At 26.0% G+C, this 25,464-nt stretch overlaps 1 protein-coding gene across 3 annotated transcripts in view; it reads left to right on the top strand.

Moving 5' to 3' along the window:
* The window catches only part of LOC127284750 (uncharacterized), a 103,313-nt gene extending 83,935 nt beyond the window's left edge, over window positions 1–19,378 (top strand). For all 3 annotated transcript variants that reach the window (XM_051310390.1, XM_051310392.1, XM_051310391.1), the window contains 3 exons: window positions 12,863–12,982; window positions 16,152–17,944; window positions 18,008–19,378. In XM_051310390.1, coding sequence (XP_051166347.1) covers window positions 12,863–12,982; window positions 16,152–17,944; window positions 18,008–19,039 — 2,945 coding nt within the window. In that variant the 3' untranslated portion in view covers window positions 19,040–19,378. The remainder of the gene's footprint in view (window positions 1–12,862; window positions 12,983–16,151; window positions 17,945–18,007) is intronic.
* Window positions 19,379–25,464: the final 6,086 nt, after the last annotated feature.

The following is a 25,464-nucleotide window of genomic DNA, read 5'->3' on the forward strand; positions in this document are numbered from 1 at the left end:
AAATTAGTAAACTTTTTTACTAATTCAGATTTAGAGAGTGTTTCAAATACAGAAATTATTGATTCAAATACTCTCTAAATTTGAATTAGTGAAAAGTGAGCTACTAATTTAAATTAGTAAGAATTTTAACTAATCTTTAGTCACTTTTTACTAAAACTTTAGTAAAAAAATTTAAAACTACTAATTCAATTAGTAATATTTTACTAAAAATTAGTAAAAATTCTTACTAATGTGAATTACACTCAGAAAAATTGTATATTTGTCTCCGTGCCTACTAACTCATTTATTTGTTGCAAATATATTTAATTTCATTGAAATAAAAAATTTATTTGAGCCAAATAAAATTTTTATTTACGCCAAATAAATAAGTTAGTATGCTCTGAGACAAATATACGTTTATTTAACTCAAATATATTTTATTTGGTTCAAATAAATCATTTCTCTGGGTGTAGTAGTTCACTTTTCACTAATTCAAATTTAGAGAGTAAAGTTTAGTGAAATCAATTATTTTTAAAAATTATTTTAGTTCAAGTAAATTTTATTTCAGTACACTCAGAAAAAAGATATGTTTGAACCAAATATACCATTTTTTTATATTTACCCAATTTTTTGGTTAGTTCAAACAAAAATTGTTTAATTCAAATAAATATTTATTTGATCTAAATAACTGTTTGATTTATTTTAATAAATTTTTTGAACTAAGAAAAAATTTGATTGAGCTAAATAAACGTTTGGTTTATGCAACCAAATGTTTGGTTAACTGTATATCAATGCATTTATTTTGTTGATTTAACCAAAATTTGGTTGCTTAAAAACTTATATATAAATTTTTGAGGGAAAAAAAATTGTTCTGCGACAAAAGCTTTTTTTTGTGGTAAAAAATTAAATACGGTTTGTATTTCAAATAATGGTGAAAAAAATATTTATTTTTTTTTTCGTGAAAAAAAAGGAGAGACAGCAATGAATATGAGAGAGTATTACTTTGAAAGTTATTTTGACGACGAGACTATTCAATCATCGCTACGAAAGTTTTGTCGATTCGAGAAAGCTGAATGCAAGGTAGTCCGCTTCAAAAAAAAAAAAAATATATATATATATATATGCAATCAATAACCAGTGTTCTATTTTATTTTTTTTAAAATAGAAATACACGTGAAGAGAAATGGAGGTGCTGGAGAATATTAAATATTTAAAAATACGAGAAATATTCATAGATATATTATGAAATAGAAATTAAAAAGTACAAATTAGGTAAATTATATACATATATTTTATATATAGGAACCATTCAAGTTTATTAGTTTTTAAATTTTTAGTTGTAACTTTTTTTTTTAATCACATATTTTATAATTAAATTACAACACCTTTTATAACATATATAAGGTTGTATAAGATCTCATTTAAAAATTCTGTAATGATGAATATTAAAATTGATTTTCTTTTTGAGGTATATATATAGGTGTATGTGAAAAGTCGATTTCAGAAAAAGTTGCATCATTCGAATATTAGTTTTGATAATCCCGTGGGAAGAAGGTTGTTTTGAATTTATCTGATGGGATTTTTATAAAAGTCAAAGGTGTGTTTTATTTTAATTAAAAAAAAAAAGGGAAAATATTTTTTTAAGATTTTTTCTTTTTTTTTTTTCTTTATTAAAATTTTCGTTTTTTGTTTTTATATATATTCTTCATTTTCCAATTATAATTGGAAATTTTTATTTCTTTCCTGAATTATTTTATTGCCGTTATATATTTGAGAGAAATAAAATTTATTTGAAGCAAATAAAAATATATTATATCAGTATATATTATATCAATATATTATATATTATATATCAGAGTTTAATAATTTTTTATTTGTTTTAAATACAAAAAATTTATTTAGTACAAATACAATTATATTTAACATAAATACAATTTTATTTATAGCATAAATAAAATTTTTATTTAACTCAAATCAAATTTATTTTGAAACAATAATAATAATTAATTTGGCTCTGAGACAAATATATATACATTTATTAATTATTTTTGTCATTGAATATTTTGTTATTTATTGTTAATTTAATTAATTTTAATTTTTGGATTTTAATTTTTTGAATTATTAAAGAGAAATAAATAATAAATAAATAATAATAATAAATAATAATAATAAATAATAATAATAAATAATAATAATAATAATAATAATAATAATAATAATATATAAATATATATATATATGTTTTATGTAATCATTTACATGTATGTAAATTTAGAAATTTAAATTAAATTATAATTATTATTATTTTTAAAAATAATAAAATATAATAAAATAATAAAATAATAATAAAAAAATTTTTTTTTAAATTTTTTTATATACACTATATAATATTTTTATTATATAATAATAATAATAATAATAATAATAATAATTATAAATTATTATAAATTTGAATTAAAAATGTCGATAGCCTTGAAAATCTTTTGACAAGGATTTTAGTTTAGTGTTAAATGCAATTGTGCGCTGTAAGCAATTCCCAAGAGTCATAATAATCGAATACAGTAGACTTCTCGCGGACACTATCTATTTTCTTCTGGAGTTCCGCCATTGGACTTATAACTAAAGGTTACGCGTAAAATGCGGTCAGTGAAACGAGATATTGTTAAGAACGTAAATTGCATCCATCTGAAGCCGCTCCTTGGCGCATTAAATGTGGATAACGAGAGAGAGAGAGAAAAAAAGCGTAATCTGCTGAATGCATATATATACCTGAGCACGCAAATATATATATACATATACACATAAATCATTATTTTCATAGATTTGTCGTATAGGAAAAATCGTTTAGAACGGCAAGTGCTGTCGGAAACAGAAGTTACATATTTCAAAATGAAAAAAAAAAAATTTCACGATAGCAAGAGAATCAAATGTGAATTGAGGGAAAAATATGTGGTTACATTTAGATAATTCTTTATTCTTTCGTTCTGAATCGAAATAATTTATACATAAAACTAAAACCTTTTTTTTTAAATATCATAAAAAAGTGTTTTTAAAAAATACTTTTCAATTTTTTCAAACAATTTATAAATATTTATAGATATTTTTTTTATAAATATTTATAAATTGTATAAAAATATTGCAAATATAACTAAATATTTCATAGTAAAGAATTTTTCATATCAATTTAATTTTTATGAAATAAATTTTTTTTTTACGAAATATGCAAAAAAATTATTTGTTTCAATATGTAAATGTATGATTTTTTTTTTTGAAATTAAATATGGAAAATGTGCAAATTCTTGTTTGTAGAATTTAATATACAACGAGGATCGCAAACTTTACACAGAATATTTATACATAATTTCTTATATGGTTACCAGGAGATATGTTTTGATTAATACTGCTATTTTTTAGAGTATTTTTTTTATATACATATATATATAAAACGTTCGAGAAATATTTTCCTCTTTAAGGATTCAATATGCTATCAAAAGTAAATTTTGTTTATCAACTTTTTATTTTCTCTGAATATTGATTATTTATTGAAAAAATTATTATTAAAAGATGAAAAGTTATTATTAATTTTTTCCCTAAGAAAAATAATTGATCTCATTGTGTAAAAATTGTTTAATAATTTTTCTTTAAAAAAATTTATATAATTTGAGATACATTTTTCAAATAAAAATAATAAATTTCTACAATAAGAAAGAGATATAAATTTTTTATAAAATAAAAAACTGAAAAGAAAAGATTTTGAAAAGTTTTTTTTAAAAAAATGATCAAATTAAATGTAAAATAAATAGAATAACAAAAGTTTAATTAAAATAAATGTATGGAAATAATTTTTCGTAGATTAGGAAAAAAGTTCACATTTCAACGGTATATAATAAATATTCCCAATGAAAGAGGAAAATTTTCAGAAATTAGAAAATATTATTTTGTAAAAAATTACATTAGAGCAATTTTATATCTTTTTTAATGCATTTTAATATTTTTTTTTTTTTTTTTTTTTTTGCAAACTAAGTAATATTTATTATTTACAATGAAAAGTGTAGGAAAAATTTTAATAATTCATAAATATAATTTTCGATGTATCTAAATATTTGCAAGTTGAGAGTGTTCCCCTTCAAAGGTATAAACTTTAATTATAACTCCGTATTACTGGGTGTACACTATATATACATATATGAGGTGTGAGCCACTTTATCTCGTAATCTCTTCTCAACAAGAGAGTAACGTGAACGTTTACTCGCTTGCAATATATATATATACATACACACATAATAATAATTTCATAAATCCGAAACTTTGTGGGAAAAAATGGTTTTCAATATGGCGGAATATAGAAATTTTTAATAAAAATTACAACCCAGAGAAATTATATATATTTGTCTCAGAGCCAAATAAATATTTATTTGTTGCAGATAAATATTTAATTTTTAAAAATAAATATTTATTCGTTGCAAATAAATATTTATTTGTTGCAAATAAATTTTTTTTATTTAAATAAAAATTTTATTTATGACAATTAAAATTTTAATTTACGCAAAATAAATAGGCTGAGACAAATATACGTTTATTTAAAATTTATTATACCTGGTTCAAATAAAACATTTCTGTATAATGATATAGTGAAAAAAAAATAATTTGATTCAAATAATCGGTTACTTGATTATTATCAAATATTTATTTTTGTCAAATAAATTATTATTTTTGAGATTGGAATTTGTTTCAAATACAAAAATTATTGGTTCAAATAAAATTTATTTAATTAAAATAAAAATTATTTCGTTATGAGCCAAAAGTTTTGAACGTTCAAATGAACGAAATATTTTTTTCAATCTATTAATTATTAAAAATTATGATGTCAATGTAAAATAAAACAGTAAATTACACATTAATTTAAAAATATCAAATTGATACCAAAAATATCAAATTGATACCAAAAATATCAAATTGATACCAAAAATATCAAATTGATATAAAAATTCGTATCAATTTGATATTTCTAGTATCAATTTGATACATTTAAATTACTGTGTAAACAATTATTAAATTAATAACTTCTTTTTAGATATTTAAAACAATATTTTGTAATAAAATTCGTACTTAAAGAAGTTATATACAAAAAAAAAATTTCTTTCATTTGAACGTTCAAAACTTTTGGCTCATATTTGGTTCAAGTAAATATTTATTTGATAATAGTCATGTAATCAAGTATTTGAATGGAATCATTTTTTTTTCAGTGTAGAAAAAGATGTCATTTATTCAATTTGTCAATATTCATTTTCTTGTTCAATTTTTTTTTTCTTTTTTTGAAATAAGATAAATGAAAAGAAAATCGTTTATAATAACTATTATATGCATCAAATTGAGAGTCATGAAATTCTTGCGGATAAAATATGTTTTATTGAAATGCATTTTATATTATATGTATAGGAGAAAATATTCTCGTATATATACATTCAACGAAAAATAAGGAGTTACTTATTTCTTTATATATATATATTTTCAAAAAGGGAGTTACTTTTATATATTTTGAAAAAGTAAATCTAAAAGAGAAGAGCATTTTCAAATATATATGTGAAGAGATGTGTAAACCCAGTTTCTAAGTTATCGATTTGTTGTGCAAGCAAAATAGCCTCAGGATAAAATGATATTTCTCCTCCACATATATATATATATTTACAAGTTATTTGTCATGATTTTATATATGCCTCGTTATTTTGACTTGTCCTTTTTTTTCCCCCAATATGCCCTAAATTTTATATGCAGGTCGTGAAATTAAAATAATGAGTGAATTTTACGAACTTCATTTCAATTGGGAAACAATTATTAAAATTTTTATGATTCTATTAATTTTGCAATATTCTCATATTCTGTTGTAATTCTGTAATATTGTTTTTGATATTTCTGAAACTGGTGCGAGAATTAAAAATTCGTTTCACGAAATATAATAATAATAATAATTTGAAACGAAAGAGGATTTGAGATTTTTTTTTTGAGGATTTTGAAGTGTTTTTTTTGCGCATAAATCTATCTATACGATGTTATATATATGTGTGTGTGCGAAAGTTCACCGGATGTATACCAGCGTAGCGTGACTCCGGTCGAGTTCTTGTCTATACCCACACACGTTCCACCCCTTTGGGCCTCATTTCTGACTTTTAGTTTAGTCCCTTGATCAGCTGTCTTTGTTTGTAGGCCCACAAAACTTACGCTTTCTTTCTTTTTAACAAAATTTTTTAATGGAATTTTTATTTCTTAGCGCGGGGTGTATATATATATATAATCCACCACCACGCGTTGTGTTATTTCCAACGATGCGTAATAAGGCCCAAGTACAGTCAACGGCCATGACCCCTAATTCCCACGATCCACACACCGGTTAACTATTCTTGTAAGGATGCTCCCTTAATTATTTCTGGAATCTGAAGGACGTTAAGGCCGTTTTTTTCTTCTTTTTTTTTTTTTTTTCTTTACGGATCATTGCCAAAACATTCTTCAATGGCTCTGATTTCTATATACATAATTGATGTAATTACTGTTGTATATAAACAAAGAGGACAATTATCATGTCTATTTAAATCACAATAATTGTTATTTTAAAAGAATCTATTATCATTATATAATTCCCCTAATTTTTTTTTTATTTATAAATTATAATTTCAAGATATTTTATCATTATAATTACTTATATTATTTTCTTTTTTTTAATTTCAAAGAAATAATAGTGTATGTTTTCGTTTTAATTTTAAAAATAGCGACACTTTTATAAGAAATTATGTAAGACGGGATGAATTTAATGAAACAGAAAATAACAAGTTAAATATTCTTGTGCAAAGTGAAAAGAATATATATATACAAGACCAAAGCATAACAGTACATTTTGTCTCCTTCCTCATGGACTCACTGCGCTAGTAAATTAATGGTTTGTGCTATAATTGAACAAATGCAACCAAAAGAATTTCCTTATTCGATTTATATTCTTTCTATGTACACAATCTTTTTTTTCATACTCTCTCTAGAATAACGGATAAATACTGTATGAATGAGAGAATAAATGAAAAACGAAGGAATCAAATAAGAATTACATTATAAAATGTATCCTCTTATTATCTATATATAGAGGACTAAAAAAAATCGTAGATAATTTTCTTCTCTTGAAAAAATTGTAAAAAAGAAATAGTGGTAACAATGATTTATTTATAGAAAATATAATTTTCAAAAAATATTACTGTTATATTTCGAACGAGAGGATTATAATTATTTTTTAAAAAATTATTTTCCAACGTTTTTAATTAATAATTAAATAATTTTTTGTTTTTATCTTTAATTAGCCGGGAATTTCATTTCAAATTCTTTGCATTCTTTAAAATACTAGAATTTTTTATACCTGGAGTAATTGTTTTCTCTTTTAATTAATTAATTAATTTCCTAAATATCCTTTCTTTCGATAATAATTTAGTATACACGAATAGAAAAAGTTTACTGTCACAGCAAATTATGTTAGCTAATATAGAGATAGCGAATAAATTTGCTATGAGGCTAAAAAAGTTTCGTAAATTTTGAAAAATTTAAATTTATCACATCAAACTTTTTCGTTGTCATAGGAAAAAATTTAGCTGTGGTTACTAAATTTAATAGATCCGATAGCAAACATCAGTTATCATTTGTCAGCAATTCCTTTTTTCTCAATGTATATTTGCTATGACAACGAAAAAATTTTGCTATGATAAACAATGTTTAGTCTTAATTTTTAAAAATTTACTATCACAACAAAATTTTATTGACCCCATAGCAAATTTGTTCGCTGTCCTTATGCATGCATAGAAAAAATTTCCTGTGGCAGCGAACTATTTGCTGTCACAGCAAATTATACGTTAGCTATTATACAAGGAAAAAGAAGAATTGCTTACAGATGCTAACTGATTTTTGCTATCGAATCTATAAAAATTAGTAACAACAGCTAATTTTTTTTGCTATGATAACAAAAAAGTTTACTATGATAAACAATATCAGGTTTAATTTTTAAAAATTTATTGTCATATAGCAAATTTGTTCGCTGTCCCTATATTAGCTAACGTAATTTAATGTGACAGCAAACAAATTTCCTGTGGGATCAAAAAAGTTTACTGTGACAATAAATTTTTAAAAATTATAACTGATATTGTGTATCACAACTGTTTTGTTGTCATAGCAAAAAATTTAGCTGTGGTTACTAATTTTAATATATCCGATAGCAAACATCAGTTAGCATCTGTAAGCAATTCTTTTTTTCCTTGTATAATAGCTAACGTAATTTGCTGTGACAGCAAATAGTTCGCTGCCACAGGAAATTTTTTCTATACATGCGTAAGTACAGCGAACAAATTTGCTGTGGGGTCAATAAAATTTTGTTGTGATAGTAAATTTTTAAAAATTAAGACTAAACATTGTTTATCATAGCAAAATTTTTTCGTTGTCATAGCAAATATACACTGAACAATAAGGAATTGCTGAAAAATGATAAATGATGTTTGCTATCGGATCTATTAAAATTAGTAACTACAGCTAAATTTTTTGCTATGACAACGAAAAAGTTATGATAAACAATATCAGTTACAACTTTTAAAAATTTACTGTCACAGTAAACTTTTTTGATTCCACGGAAAATTTGTTTGCTGTCCCTAAACGCATAGAAAAATTTTACTGTGGCAGCAAATTATTTGCTGTCATAATAAAATTACGTTAGCTAATATAGGGACAGCGAACAAATTTGCTATGACAATAAATTTTTAAAATTTTTAACTGATATTGTTTATCATAGCAAACTTTTTTGTTGTCATAGCAAAAAATTTAGCTACAGTTACTAATTTTGATAGATTCGTTAGCAAAAACATCAGTTAGCATGTGTAAGCAATTCCTTTTTTTCCCTATATTAGCTAACATAATTTGCTGTGACAGCAAATAGTTCGCTGCCGCAGCAAATTTTTTCTATGCTTGTACTTTAAATACATCAGTATGTGTATGGTAAATTTTACCAAACTAATTTTAGATTAAACTTTAATTTTACCAATTCGTTTTCTTCTTGATTCGATAATTAAAAATTTCACTATTTCAAAGATAAAATCATTGAATTGTTCATGTGAAAATAGTGTTAATAAAAAGAAAAAAACATATTAATAGTGAAATAAACACATATTGTTTAGACAGACAAGAGATCAAAAGCCGCGAGGCTCTTCAATATATATATATTTTGAAGTACAATTGAGAGAAGATTGCACACGTGATTGTGGAAAAGAAATGCAGAGCCGCGCGGAAATATCGATTTCGCGGTGAAAGGACATTTATGGAATGGCGCTTTTTCCTAAAGCAAAAGTGTGAATCGTTAGAATGTGTGTATGTGTATATGTATATTCTTACATATATATATGTATATAAGTCCTTGGTAAATAAAACGGTAACCGAAGAGTAATCCATGCGAATGTATGCGTGTGTGGGAAGTACACACACACATATATATATATAGGAATGACACAAGGGAGGCAAGAGGAGCAAAAGGATCGTTCATGGGCACCCACCTGCAGAGATAGAGTCATTCACTCGGCCTCACTATACTGGAAACGTATATATATCGCAATGACTGCACGAATAAATTATCCATATTCATGCCAGGCAGCCGGATTACACAGTAACTTCGCTCGAGATTAAATGCACTCACGATCCCTTTTCACTCCCACGTGTATATATATATATATATATATACATTCTACACATGCATAATTGCATACTTTTTTTTTTTATTCAACAACTCTCAATGTTGTAATGTTATGGTGAAGTTTGTTGTACATTTTAATGAGTGTGTACTACACATTTTTATTTCACTCTTTTCTCATAATTTTTTATTTTTATTTAAGTCTTATAATATAGATTTTTGTAAATATTTTTCTCACCTTTTTTTTTTTTAATATTTTACTCGCACTTTCTTTTATAATGGTAGTAACATTTAATATTATACTTTAGCTGCGGTATTTTTTTTTTATTACTTTTTTTTTACTCACATTTAATATTAGGATTTTATTTGGAATATTCAAATATTACGGTTTTTAAAAGTAGAAGGTTGAAATGTCTATATTATATAAAAAATTTATTTGATTTAAATAATCGGTTATACTTGACTATTATCAAATAAATATTTAAACCAAATAATTTTTAATTTAAATTAAATAAATTGTATTTAAAATAATTTCTTTATTTGCAGCAAATAGGATTTTAATTTAATTATAAATTTGTTTCAGAGTCAAATAAATATATTTATTTGATTTGAATAAATTTTATTGGTTTCAAATAAATTTTTATATGAGTTAAATAAACAGATTTTTATTTATGAAAAAATAAATTAGGCTAGTAGGCTCTGAGGCAAATATAAGTTTATTTAACTCAAATATATATTATATTTGATAAATGCAAACATTTCTCTGGTTGCATCCTCTAAAAGTCCAGTAAAATTTATTAGCTTCCAAATTTAATTTAGTAAATTTTACTGCTTTGAAAAGATTTTTTAGTAAAATTTACTATCCTTTAAATTTAGTTCAGTAAAATTTAATAGCTTCCAAATTTAATTTAGTAAAATTTACTATCCTATACTAAATTTTACTGCTTTGAAAAGATTTTTTGGTAAAATTTACTATCCTTTAAATTTAGTTCAGTAAAATATAATAGTTTCCAAATTTAATTTAGTAAAATTTACTATCCTTTAAATTTTACTGCTTTGAAAAGATTTTTTGGTAAAATTTACTATCCTTTAAATTTAGTTCAGTAAAATTTAATAGCTTCCAAATTTAATTTAGTAAAGTTTACCATCCTCTAAATTTAGTCTAGTAAAATTTACAATTCTTCAAATTTAATTTAGTAAAGTTTATCATTCTCCAAAAATTTATTAAGTATAAATAATTTATTTAGTATAAATTTTACCTTAGTTTTTACTTCAATAAGACTTTAAATTCAGGACTAATAATTGTTTACTAAAGTTCACCATCCTCAAAAGTTAGTTCAGTAAAATTAACTATAATTTTGCAAATTTAGTTTAGTAAAATTTACCACACTGAGAAAAATATGCTATTGAATCCAACAGCATTTCTGCTTTCTTTTATTTTTCTTAACTTTTTTCGACTTGAGAAAATCATTTCAGAAAAAAAGGGTCAAGAAAATCTCTCAAAATATATATAGGCAATAATAATCTACTCATAAAGGAAGATTGAATTATATGAATTTTTAATATCAATTCATATATATATACATACATAAATATATTTTTGAGTAGAAAAAAAAATGCTAGTCATCTCTTTTGAAAACCGTTATTTTTATGTAGATAAGGTTAAGTTTTTTTTTGAAGTATGTGTGTCTTGTTCATTTATTGATAACAATTTCCGTAGTTTGACAAAGAAACACACATTACGAGTTGCTTCATTCTCAGGGGGACAACAATAGTCGTTTGAATATAGCTATATATGTTATACATATATATATAGTATTAGTTTGAAGCCATATACTCCGCACTTAATATTCATTCTACGTTTCATCTATACAGGAATTTGTGTTTTCACAGGGCTTGGCTCGTATATTTAGTGCATCGCATGTTGTGTATATGATTGTATTGTGTCACAGGCATATTAACGCGTTTAACTTGTAACATATTAAATCAAAGAAATATGCAAATCTCGTGCTAAAATCACTCATCCCTAAATTGAAAATTATTTTATTCAATTTTTCCCCTTAAATTTTCATTTATTCAAAGTTGTCTCAAATAAAATTCAAAGAATTTATTTTAAATGTTATACTTTTATAAGATATGTATATTTAAATTAAATGCACCTTGTGACTTAAATTGAATATTCTAATTTAAATGCAACCCTAAAAGCTATATATAAAGAAATTCATATTATAGGTCACGAAGTTCTTTTCAGAATTCTTTTTTTTTTTAAACTAAAATATATAGTAAGGTTTCAGATAATTTAAGTTGCCCTAATATTCTCTACTTTCTTTTTTGTATTGGGACAATTTCCTGGTTAAGAAAATGTTCTCCATCTGGAGCACAATTTTCTTATCAAGATTCTGGCAATGCACCGCGAGGGAATTAAGGTCAACATTACGTTTATGATAACTGCGATAAAAGATAAAATGCTGCGTCAGAAATAATAGCAATTATATATATATATATGTATTCAGTCTTATTATGCATTGAGTATGAGAAAGGTGTGCAGCAGTCGAAAAAAAAAAAAAATTAAAATTTTCGATGCATTTTATTTCATATTCAATGAACTCTTATATGTACGTATTCTTTTGTTGGCTTTCAATATGAAGACGTTGGTTGACATCAAATACATACCTAAAATTCAAAGGAGTACGTGGTCTTTATAAATTCAACGTGACATTAATTTATTCATTGAATTTATTCTTAATTTTCTTTTTTATTGAATTCATTCTCTCTTTTTATTTATTTAATTTATTCTTCATTTCTATTAAATTTAATCTTTATTTGAATTGTTCTTAATTTTTAAATGCGCACGACTTTCATTATATCAATGAGGAAAAATTGATAATCTTAATTTATTGGATTAATTTTTTCCAAAAGTCATTGTTTTTACACTAGAAATCTGAATTTTGATTTAAATAGTATATAAATATTTTTTTAGTGTCTAAAGGAGGTTCAACTAATTAACATAACCTAAAAAACTAAATAGTAGCGTTTAACAGAACTAAAAATATATTTAAAATTTAATTTTATTTCTTAAAAAACAACTTTAAAAAGTTAAAAAATTGTCAAATTTTGAATTTAAAATTTCTTTTTTTGGGTGTAAAAAAAGAAAAGTTTCACAAGGATTGTATTTTTTCATTTCAGAAGCCGAAGAATGTGTCGAAGGACAAGTCGAAGATTTGAAAAATGCTCAAGAAACGTCGAGACATCTCGAAGATGGAAGTTTACAGCCGACCATAGATCAAGCCCAACAAACAACTCCAGGTACTATAAATTTACCTTTATTATTTGTTTTGCTATTGATTCTATTCAGAATTTTTTTTTTTTTTTTTGACTTTCATGACACTTTCCCCGCTTGAAGTTCTCTACTTTCATTTCTATTTCAATTTATGGTTTCTCAAAATTTCAACATTTTTCCAAATCCTTAAAAAACCATTTATTTAAAATTGAATAAAGTCAATAGTTCATAAAATCATTAAAACAATTTCTATACATATGACTCCTTGGAACATGTCCAAAATTCTGATCCCTAATTATGAATTGTCAGAAAGAGATTGGCATGAGTATATAGAATGTTTCAAAAAGCAGGTGAACAGGTCGTTATATCGAAAGTTGACTGTATAATGAGGATTTTGCTATAGGAGAAGTTTCAAACAACTGTCGGCCTAGTTTGTCAAGGACAAAATAATGAACTGCATTCAAATATGATGCCTTTATTAATAGCTAGAAAACCGCCCCCCGCAAGAGAGTAAAATGAGCCAGAGTTCTTGTATTCTTGTCTCTTCTATATTCCCATTGTGTGTGTACAAAACTATCTTCGATTTTTGAAACTATTGGAAAAAATATTCAACAAGTATCTCCATAATATTCTTTTGTTTTTGTTTGTTATATTTTTCAAGGAGAGAGAGTTAAAAATCAGTTTTAATGGAACAAAATTTACTATTTTATATTTTTTAATGATCATATTATTATTTTCTTTTTTATTTGAAGATAAAAAGAAGTTGGATTTTATAATAGCTCTTTAAAAAATGTACACGTAGTTTATTGTTCATTTAAATGATAAACAAGGTATAATATCGTTTTACATTTTCTTTCTGGGTGTTTTTAAATTGAGTTGATTTACACCTGCGAGACTCTCTAAAACGTGATATTTAGTTCATCCGGGTCCATTGAGAATATATGTATATAATGCAAAACCTCTTCAAAAGACCCATTTGGGTATTAAAAAGGAACTTGAAGAATTATTGATGATAAAGGCCCACATTTCAAGAACACTTGAAAAAATTTCCTCAGGCTCATTCAATTTTAGTATACACTTTAACTTTATTCACTATTACTAAACTATGTATATTCACGTCACTCAAGTTCATAACGATCAACGATTTAGAAGAAAAAAAATCTAATTTATTATAACTTTTTTTCTTTTCTAAAAAATTTATGAATTTTTGAAAATAAATTTTTTTTTATCTATTTTTGCTTTCTCTAAATTTTTGTAAAAAAAAAATATATCCAAGATTAATGTACAGTAAAACCCACGTATATCGGATTTCAAGAGACCGAAAAAGAACCGATGTAAGTTTTTTTTTTGAAAAATAGAAATATAAAAATTACCGACATAGAAATCTACCTTACCATCAGTCGGTAAGGCAGATTTCTATGTCGGTATTTTTATATTTTCATTTTCTCAAAAATCTGTTTTACCATCAGTCGGTAAGGTAGATTTCTATGTCGGTAATTTTTATAGTTTCATTTTCCAAAAATCTGATTTACCATCAGTCGGTAAGCTAGATTTCTATGTCGGTAATTTTCAAAAAATTTACCATCTTGTTAATTTTTTAACCATCTACATAATTCTTTTAATTATAAAGAGTGTTATTTTTTTCTAAAGACTTTATTGTATTATAAAACTGTTATCAGAGAGCAATTCTTGAAGGTATTATGTATTTTTAGAGTAGATAGGATTGTTTAATATTAGAGAAATTTTGCTTAATCTTCTATTTTTTTACGTATATATAATATAATATAGAATTTTTATTCTATTGATATAGTTTTTCGAGATTCGTAAAGCTTTATTGGTGAAAAGAACGAATTTTTGTTAAGAGAGTTGAACGATAAGCTTTTTAACAAGAAACTTGTTCAGAAAAAAAATATATATAGTACACACAATATGTCTCTCCAACATCTTGGGAGCTTTTATTCGTCCTGGGAAGCATTTACGAGTATACTCTTTTAACCAAGTGGAAAATAAAAGGTCACATTAAACGCTATATAACTTTAACCGATTAAAGTAAAATTATCTCTTTATTTCATTTTTTAAGTTCTCTCTTTTATTTTTCATTAGTTTCTTAATTTTCCCAAATTTTATATTTTATTTCAATAGTTATTTTTATTTTTTTTTTAAATAAATTTTTTTAATATATATTTTCCTTGAATGAATCATTTTTTAGAAGAGAATTTTAAAACAAAGAATTTTGTAACAATCATTAATAATTTAATTCATTTGTTGAAGAATTAAGCTAGACGAGAACTCATTTAGGGAGACATTAGTCTATAGTAAAAGAGAAGCAAAAGCGAGATGATGATGCTTTTGAAAGTGTATATATACCAAGGTATATAGAAATATACGTCTACCATAAAATGAACAAAAGATTTTCTTATAAACTCTCCACTTTTTCCACAACTTTGAAAGCATTTTCTTTTATGTAATATCTTGAAAAACGTCAATTCTGTTTCTCCGCACCTTATTTTGTGCAATTTTTTTTTTTTTTTTTTTTTTGTCTTTTCAATGCATGTATGAAACATATGTGAGAAACCATATATTGTTAATGAAAAGCTTTTGTTATAGATACATATATGGGGGCTCTTCATAAATTACATAATATTCTTATTTTAATGGTCGAGGAGTTTTCATTTCATGCGAAATCAATATATAGGTGTGTGAATTGATATGTGAAAGAAGATAAAAATTTTGTTGACACGTTCGGGTTATTTTTTTGTATTTTAAATTTTTGTGTCACCAAATCGAATAATTTAATTCTCTTAAAATCAGATTCAGGTAAATTTAAATCATATTTTAATAAAAAATATGAACTTATTAAAAGTAAAAAAAAATTTTCAAAAAGATTGCTTTTTTAGGGGTTGTAAAATCTGTTTTCGTAGTGAGGTTGCCCCAAAGGGTAGATAGAGACTGTGAAACGAATTTTTGAATAATGAATGTTAAAGGCTAAGAACCTTTTGAATTCGGAAAAAAAAACGTCTCGTTTAATGTTGAAGTGTCATTGATTCCACTACATCCCCTTTAAATTCTCGTCGTTCACCAACTTGAATCCCCACTCTCTTTCTCTCTTTCTCCCTTTAAATATATATGACTACGCTGAATCGTGTTTCATGAGGACACTTCTGATTCCTTTTTTTTTTCCTTTTTTGTTCATAGATCTTCATCAGCGTTATCTTGTAGAAACGATAACGATGACGACGGTGACGGAGCGTCGAATTGTCCGCGAGATCAGCGAAGAAGAAACACAACCTTTAGACGAAATTGATTCAACTAATGAGAAAGATTCATTGAATGGCTCAAAACTCGAATTCACTATTTGTCCGCCGCCAGACGCTAAAGATATTATTAAAACTAACGACGATGTAAATAAATCGCCAGAAAATATGACAAAAATCGATAAACGTGCCTCGAAGGAAATTTCTGATGGATCCGATCTTTCTCTGACCTTTAAGTTGGGCACATCACTCGCAACCAACAGCCTCAAGCCAAATTCCGCTGTACGACAACTTTTCCCCGACCCTAGATTCATATCTCCACCTCCAGCGCCAACAAAGAACATATCTCTTTCGGACGTTGACGATGAAGATGAGCATTCAGAGGCTCAGAAATTCCTCATCACCACTGAAACCCTACGTCTTTTTGATGCTGTCAAAAGGACCAAAATTGCCGGCAACCGGAGTGATTCATCTGAAAGTGAATCTTCCAGTATCAAGAGAACAATTGAGAGAAATGCCCTAAGAAGAAGTCTTATTTCAAAATACGAGACTAGTGGCGGTTCGAAGAAGAAAAATTTACGAAGTAAAGATTTAACTCTCGAGGAGAGAATACGACAATTGACATGCGTTGATCAGGATGATGACACCGGTGATAGTAATTCATCAGAAAGTGGAAGAACCGTTGAGGGTTGCGATCAAAATAATGAATTACCAGCAAGAACATCGCCATCAGGTGAAGAGAGACCGAAAAATGATCGCGTACCACGTACCATTATTCAAGAGCAAGAAATAAATCTTCCTCCGCCTTATCAGAATGCCAATCATCATCATCATCATCACCATCAGCAGTCGACTTATAAAAAAATCACCGATCTCTTTGGCCAAAAGAAAAATATTCAAATGAATCTTCCCGATATTGGTCTTGGTAATAGAATGACAATTGGTAAAGAATACATTTCAAAATCAGCAGTTTCAAAAATGAATTCTGATGCAAGGAAACAATTTCTAGCTAGTCTTGCGCCTTTATCTTGTGTCACATCGACCGGAGAGGGAAAAGATGATTACTATCGAATTGCATCAAAAATCACTGGAAGCAATAGGGACTCAGTGGGTTATAATTCTGATTCATCATACAGTCTTGAGGATATTGAAGCCGCATTGAGAGGTGAGGAAAGAAATTATCGAAATGCAGGTCCACCTGATGTCACAAGAGGAACACCCACAAGCATTGGACCCGATTCAGGTGATGCGAGTGATGAATTAATGGCTTTTGTTGAACAAGACAAGTCAAGAACCGAGAGGATCAAGAGACGTTACAATGATAATGAAGGAACATCAGTCGATGGCGATGTTGTCAAGGAGAATGGAAAGGACAAAAAGAATACCGTCGACGATGACGAGGACGACGAGCTCAATGATTATGGTTTTAACAGAAGACCCGCAGTTCGTGGAATTAAACCACAATTTGGAACAACGGAGGAGATTGTCCAACAATTGAGATCGCGAAGCGTTGCCGCAACATCACTTCCAGATCGAACATCCCTACCTCCACATTGGACGTTCTATGACAACACCAATGACAATCCCGAGAAGCAAGAATCATTCGTTGACGATTCAGAAACATTTAAGCAAGCAACCTTCAACAACGAGAATCCCGGAAAGCATACAATCAACAGGATAAACAATATGCAAAGACAGATTGATGACATTTATCAAACAATTGCTGACACATCGGTAAATATTCCATTTAATTTTCCTAAAATATTAAATATTAAATCTCTCTCTTTTATTTTCCAGGTAAATGCTCAAGGTTTAGATCGCTCATACGTCGATACAACTCTACCAAGAACATTAGTTCACGTTGCAGTCGCCGACGGTAGTCATCGTTACGTGGACCAAAAAAATGGACTCCACTTTCAAGATCAAATGTCAGGCCATAGAATTCGTGTCGCCGGTGCTGCTGATTTAGTTCCAACATCCGGCTACAATAGTCTTCCCAGTAAATCACGACAGCATCCAGTAGGTTACACTAATTATTCATGTAGTACTGTGCCAACTTCCAATCCAAAATGTTATCGTACAATGTACCTCGTTCCCTACAATGGAATCACAGATCCAGCTTATCAAAATCTCCAACGAATTCTACCGGCCCAATCAACGCCAACAAATTACGCGAATCACATCGATCGCTATCCATATCCAAGAAATCGTGTCGATCCCCAACCACGTTATTACGTACGGCCTAATAATCCACCGCCAACTAATCCACAATTACATCTTCATTTACATCAATCCGATGAAATACACGTGGCAAACGTCCCACCACCAGTTGGACTAAATCACACCATACAAACAATACACCATCAACATCATCAGGTTGCATCCTATAGTGGCGCTCAATCAGTACCATCGTACACTGTTATTGCACCACCAAGACCCCAAGCGCCATATACACATCAAATTCATTTATCACGAAGTGCAAGTGACGTTCAAACACAAACTGTCTCTCTACCCCCTTCAGTGGTATCGGCATCAATTGGATCAACATTAACGACATTCACTGGTAGCACTCAAATACTTGGTACAACAATGACGTCATCAGCAACAATTTTAGCCTCACCCACAAAACTTCAACATCAAAGGAATAATCCTTGCAATGTTGCTGAACGCGGAGTCCCCGAAGGTGCAGCCAGTGCACCAGCTCAGGATTTCAATCAGACGAGTTCCACTAATTCGAGCCATACTGTTACGAACTCGTTTATAGGTCATCCCAATAACGTGCCTCCACCCAACACACAGAACTCTGTATACTACGCGATGAACGTGTAAACGGATTACTTGAAAGGGATTCACCTTTACTGGCTAATTAAGTCGAAAAGGTAGTGGAATTACCGAGTTTTACTTGTAAACTTGCAGTTTTGGAAGAGATGGGGTTTTAAGTAAAACGAAGCATTGTGGTTACATCTGTTAATTTTGGGATGTACCCACATTTTGTAGTTTTGCTGTGGCCGCGGCCAATAAGCAAATGGGGTCATGTACGAGTTACATGTGCGTGCTATTCGTTCCCACGAGTATTCGAGTTTACCACTAAGTAAAGTGGATTATAAGTTTGTGGCCGCGTTTGGCTTATTTTTTTTTTTTCCATATACAAATGCACCCAAAGTGGGCTTTTTTTAGAAAGAAAGAAAAATTGTGACTCAGCTGCAAAAACGCTCAGGACTTGGAAAGAAAATAAAATTGTACCAAAGGTATTTTCTTCTGGCTTTTAAAATTCCGTATCTTTTTTTCGTATATCATCGATTGGTTATTAAAAAAACTCATTATTATTAAAAAAAGGTTTATTCAGTAAAATGTATTTTTTAAAGAAAGAAATCTAATTTTTCCAAAACTTATTTTACTTATTGAAATATTTTCTAAAATCGAGCTGCCGGATCAAAGAAGGGTCTTTTTTTTGATCCGGCAGCTTAATCGTAATGTTTTGTTAAAAATTAATTTGTTCAAAAAAATTATAGAAAAATAGAAATTGTTATAATTCAATGAGCCAAAAGTTTTGAACGTTCAAATGAACAAAAAATTTTTTCCAACTTCTTTAAGTACGAATTTTATTACAAAATATTGTTTTAAATATCTAAAAAGAAATTATTAATTTAATAATTGTTTAATTCACTGTTTTACTTTACATTGACATAATAATTTTTAATAATTTATAGATTGAAAAAAATATTTCGTTCATTTGAACGTTCAGAACTTTTGGCTTATATAATTTAAAAATATTTATCAAACATTGAGAAAAAAAAGTAGAAAATATTTCAATGAGTAAAATAAATTTTTAATATATAGTTTGTTTTACAATAAATTCTAAAAAATTTCAAACTTCTAAAGCTTAAACTTCTAATTTTATTTTTTTTATAAGAAATAAAAGAAAATATTTTATTTCATAAACCTTTAAATAATAATTAGTCCCAACGGAAATATTATTATACCATTGATTATAGATTTTTTTTTTAAAGTAATCGAGTTGAGGTGATTATTTTTATGACCCAGTAGATAAGTCTAAAGTTGTTAGAATTTTCGAATTCAAATATCATTTCAAAGATATTGATTCAATCTAAATTTAATTGGACTTTCATTAGAATTTTATTGAAATATTTTAACAAAATCCAGATTCCAATCAAATATTAAAAATTTTATTTTTCAAATTATATTTTATTTTTTATACTAAATTAAAAACAAAATTAAATATTAATATCAATATTATTTTTTGAATTTACACTCTTTGCATTTAAAAAAATTCTTGATTTTTTTTTTGAGACGTTAGTGTAAAAGCATCTTTTGTTAATGTTTAGTCAAAGGGGTGAATTTTTTTTTTATATTCAAGAAATTCTTAATAATTAAACGGTACTACCTGGTTTCGCAAATTTTCTCTCTAATTACCGCTTTAAATATATATATATATATATATATATATGTACCTTATGGATACTTGAACTCCCCTTTATATATACGCGTACATATTGAATGTTACCTCGTTATAATTGGAGAGAGAAAGAGAGAGAAAGATGATATTAATTCAAGACGTGCTGAAAATGCAATCTAAATTTTAAATTTAAATATTGCTTTTAGTCCGATATTGTATTGATTTTCGGGTTTTATGTCGTTATTATTCTACAACCAAAGTCAGCATTCGATCTCTCTGGGGATCCAACTTTCTATTAAGAAGACATCCAAGTCAACTACATAAATATTTATTTCTGCGTCAACTCAAAAAAAAAGGAATCACTGATTATAAAGTTCTCATGTTTTCTCCATTTTAAGTCTTGAAAATTAAAAAAAAAAAATTGACTGAAATAATAATAACAGTATTCAAATAATTGCAATTCTTCAATAAATTTTAAATAACAAATATTTGTAATATACAATAAAAAAAAATTGCAATGGAAAATTTTTATAATTGAAGCAATTTTACAAAATAAAAGAGCCAGAATGAAGTCTATTAGAATAAAGTTCAAGTTAAAAGAGCTGTAGTTTATATGTCATTAAATATTCGTTTCTATTCTTTCTTCCCAGAAATATCGTTCATTTTATTTACATCTGGGATTGAGTCTGAAACGCCAAAGATACGCCAGACAATAGTGCGATAGTATTAAAAATTTTATAGAAAAAAAAAAAAATGAAAAAAAAAATGAAAATCACTCGAATTCGAGATTTCTTCGTGAAATCAAAATGAGATTATCCGAAAAATAAGGAGAGAGACAACACGTATCGTGAAATGCCAAAGCGTAGATAATTTTTCGTAGATGTCTGCCAAACAAATCTGGTGAATTTTGTGCAAATTTTTAATTTTGCATCCAAAATTATATATATTGTAAATATTAAATTTTTTCAATTTCTTTTTATTTAAAAGAAAAAAAATTATTATTCTTTAAAGTGAATATCTCACTATAATTTTTATCATAACTATTATCAAGAAAAGTGGTTTTTTTTAAATTTTTGTTTAAATATTTAAGTTTTTGAAAAATTTATTCAAATTATTAAATTTTTATAAGTTATTAAATTATTAAATTTCATTAGAGAATTTTTTTGCTAAATGTTAATTGCTAAGAAGTTAAACAGATTTTTCAAAATATCTCTAAATTTTGTTATTGGGAATTTGTTTCTAATTAAAGAAAATTATATTGCTATGTGATGAAAATTGTAAACGGAATTAATTATAATTAAACTGTTTTAAAAATTTGTTTTACTATTAAAAAAAAAAAAAAAAATCATCGACAGTTTTGCACAAAAATATAATAATTGTATAGATATTATTTGCATATATGATTTTATTTAAATATTTTATATTGTTTTATCGACTAAAATCCTAAAAAAAAAAAAAAGGTGGAAAAATCGTCAGATTTGCAACATGTAATTAGGATCAAGTTACAATAGAAATAAAACAAAATAACAAAATTAAATAAATAACAATTTAATTAAATTTAAAAAAAAACGATTGTAACTTGATCCTTTTTTCAAAACTAACCATAGATTATTATAAATATTAAATGAAAAAAAAAAAAAATTCTTAAACAGTAAAAATTAATTTTAGTACATTTAGAATATTTATAATAATCAAGAAAAAAAAAATATTAAATATTAGTATTTGTAAAAGGTAGATTTTGAGCTATGGATGTTTTTGAAATTGACTCTTTAATCGTTGATGGATAATCGAATTCATGAAAAGAGAAAATTAATGAGAAAAAAAAAAAATGTGAATCGAATCATATTTAGAAATTAAAAAAAAAAAGAACACAGATTTTATATAATAAAACAAGGAATCTAATAACCAAAGTCCTAACTACCGATCATTGTCGTTGTGATATCTAAGGTTTTAATTTTTAATTTATCTATAATATATATATAATAACTGTAAGTTCAGACCGCATCGGCGGATGACAAGTATTACGCGGCGATTATTAAATTAACTGTAAATATGAACGATTGTTAAATTATTGTTTTTCACATTACAACAACTTTTGTTTCGTATTATATTATATTATTATTATTATTATTATTATTATTTTATAAATATATATAGTTTTTAGATCGATCTTATTTATATTTTATACGAATGTGTGTTGAACAATTGTATCTCTTAAAGCGGAAACTGTGGTAATTTTTTGAATCGACGCGAGAAATTTGCCATTTTCAAAAAGAAAAAAAAAATTTGTACCAAATTTCAACAAAGCAAGCAAAATTTTACTACCAATAAAAATAACTAAAAAAATTACAGAAACTTTAAAAAAGAAATTAGTAAAAAAAAAAGAGAAAATTGAAAATAGATAATTTCACGCTTTGTTTTTGTTTGTTACAAATATTTTTGAAAAGGTTCGCGTCGACTCTTGAGGGCATAGATACGTTTTAAAGTAGAATAAATATTGGAGATTTAAATTAAAAGAAAAGAAAAAAAAACAAAAAAAAAAAAAATAATTTTCAACTAAATGTGCATTTGTACAAATAATTATATTAATACCAGTCATTTACAACTTCATGCCACGTGTACGAAAGAGGGCTTTGAAACATTCAAGACTGCAATAATGAATTAAATATAAATAATTCTGGCCTATTAATTACTACCGATATACATTGAAATATCTATATATATATATATATTGATCTTAGAAAAATGCTGTTAAGTGTATGCATATAAGATTGTCTATATCTACATTGCGCGTGGGCTGCATGTTTTGTGATTGAAGAAATAAAAAAAAAAAAAATAGAAAATATTTCTATATATTGTCAAGTTCACTTCATTCAGTGATTTTTCTTCATTTAAATATTAATTTAAAAAAACACTTTTTTCTGATATTTATTCTATAATGAAGAAATTTCACTGAGAAATAAATGTCCGAATATTGGCCTAAGAAGTCTCGTTGTTATTAATTTGGGGCGCATAATTAAAAATAATCTTATGAATTTTAATTTTCCCTATATAATATTCGAATTTTTTTTTTTTTTAATTCGAATTTGAAAATGCAAACCAAAAGTTAAGTTGTTATATTGTTATTTATTGTTTATGATTTCATATCATCAAATATATATAGAATTGTACAATTTGAGCAAAAAAAAAATTTATGCACAAATTATATGAAAAAAAAAAGGAAAACAGAATGTATGTTTGTATCCTAAGAATTATTCACGTAACAAATTTTAGATAAAAAGGAAAGAGAAACGCGTACACAGTATTTGGGACCCTTCGTAGAAATTTTTTTAAATAAACTTAAATAGTCGATACGAATTTTCGCTAATAATTCAAGAATCGAGATTATTAAGGAAGATAAACGAAAAATTGTTTCATTTTCTCTTATCTAAGCGGTCAAGAAAGTCCAGATAGTATTAAACAATTAAGTATTAAATAACTAAGTACTCATTAAGTACTTAAATTTATTCAATAATTGAGTACTTAATTATCTACTCAATAATTCGGTATTTAATTAAATACTCAATAATTGAATAATTAATAATTTAGTACTAAAAATACATATATAATTAAGTACTAAACATTACTAAAAAAAAAAAAAAGATTTTAAAAAATTGAAATTGTTGTGAAAAATCAGTTTTGAAGTAAAAAAAAAAAAAAAAAGCACGATTTTAATAGAAAGATAGCTCCCAATAGGTACAAAAAAAAAAATTATTGTAATTAGCGATAAGTGTGATCGATAGTGAAAAACTAATCTTGTGTCTGAATAAGAAAAGAAAAGCTCGGTGGTAAAAGTAGAGCTTAGTATTTTATATAATGGAAGAATTAAACAAAAAAAAAAAAAAGGCAGTCGAGTGGCAGCTATATACTGTTATCTACGAGATTATGTATTCAAAAATATTACTCTCCTTTTTAATGGACTTTTTCCGAAAAAAAAGAATAATAATATACGTCATACTACTTCAAATTGACCATTTTTCAAATTCTCTAATTCCAAAATTTCTGAATTTTTATTCCATGTAGTACTTTTTTTAAGTTTCTCAGCGATACCAAAACGGGAGGAGAATCTATCTCAAAAATAAATAAAAAAAAACCATACATGCTTGTGCCAAAGGCGTTTATTATTATATAATATATATTTTGTTTTTTAATTTATACCTGCTAAGAAAATTTTGGTTTTGTATTTTTTTTTTTTAATGTTATTTGTGGAAGAAAACAGAAGTTTCTTTTTATCATAAAAAAAATTTATATTTTGTTTTTTCTGATTAGAAATAATTTTCATATGAGAAAAAAATTTGCATAAATCGAATTTTTCTTAATTTTCGTGATTAATATCATTATTTGTTTATCTCATTTAACTGAAGAATAAACAATAATAAATTAATTGTAATATTCAAATTCTATAAATCATCGAATGTCGTTTTTCTAATTTTTTGTCCGGGTTTTTTTTTATATATATATATATATATTATATAATTATTTGTTTTGAGTGTCAAGAAATATTTAATTAAAATGTCGCTTTTATGAATGGAATTAAAAAAAAAAAAAGATATAATGATTCGAAACATTGTAATGTAGTTGAAGCGTCTTTGTAATAATGTAGTAAATTATTTATTAATTGTAATGCTTTTCAACAGAGTATAGTAAATAAACGTTATTTATAGCGCTTAGAAAAAAAAAAAAAATGTTTTTTAAGTACTTTTACGACGAATGGCCAAATCTGAGATAGACTGTATATATATCCACTTGATTGTTAAACGAAATAGTAATTAGAGTGTAAATAAAAAGCTTTATCCAC

The sequence above is a fragment of the Leptopilina boulardi genome, unplaced genomic scaffold (genome assembly GCF_019393585.1).
Source record: "Leptopilina boulardi isolate dan_hultmark-lab unplaced genomic scaffold, ZJU_Lbou_2.1 LbouV2_325, whole genome shotgun sequence".
NCBI classification, from domain to species: Eukaryota; Metazoa; Arthropoda; class Insecta; order Hymenoptera; family Figitidae; genus Leptopilina; species Leptopilina boulardi.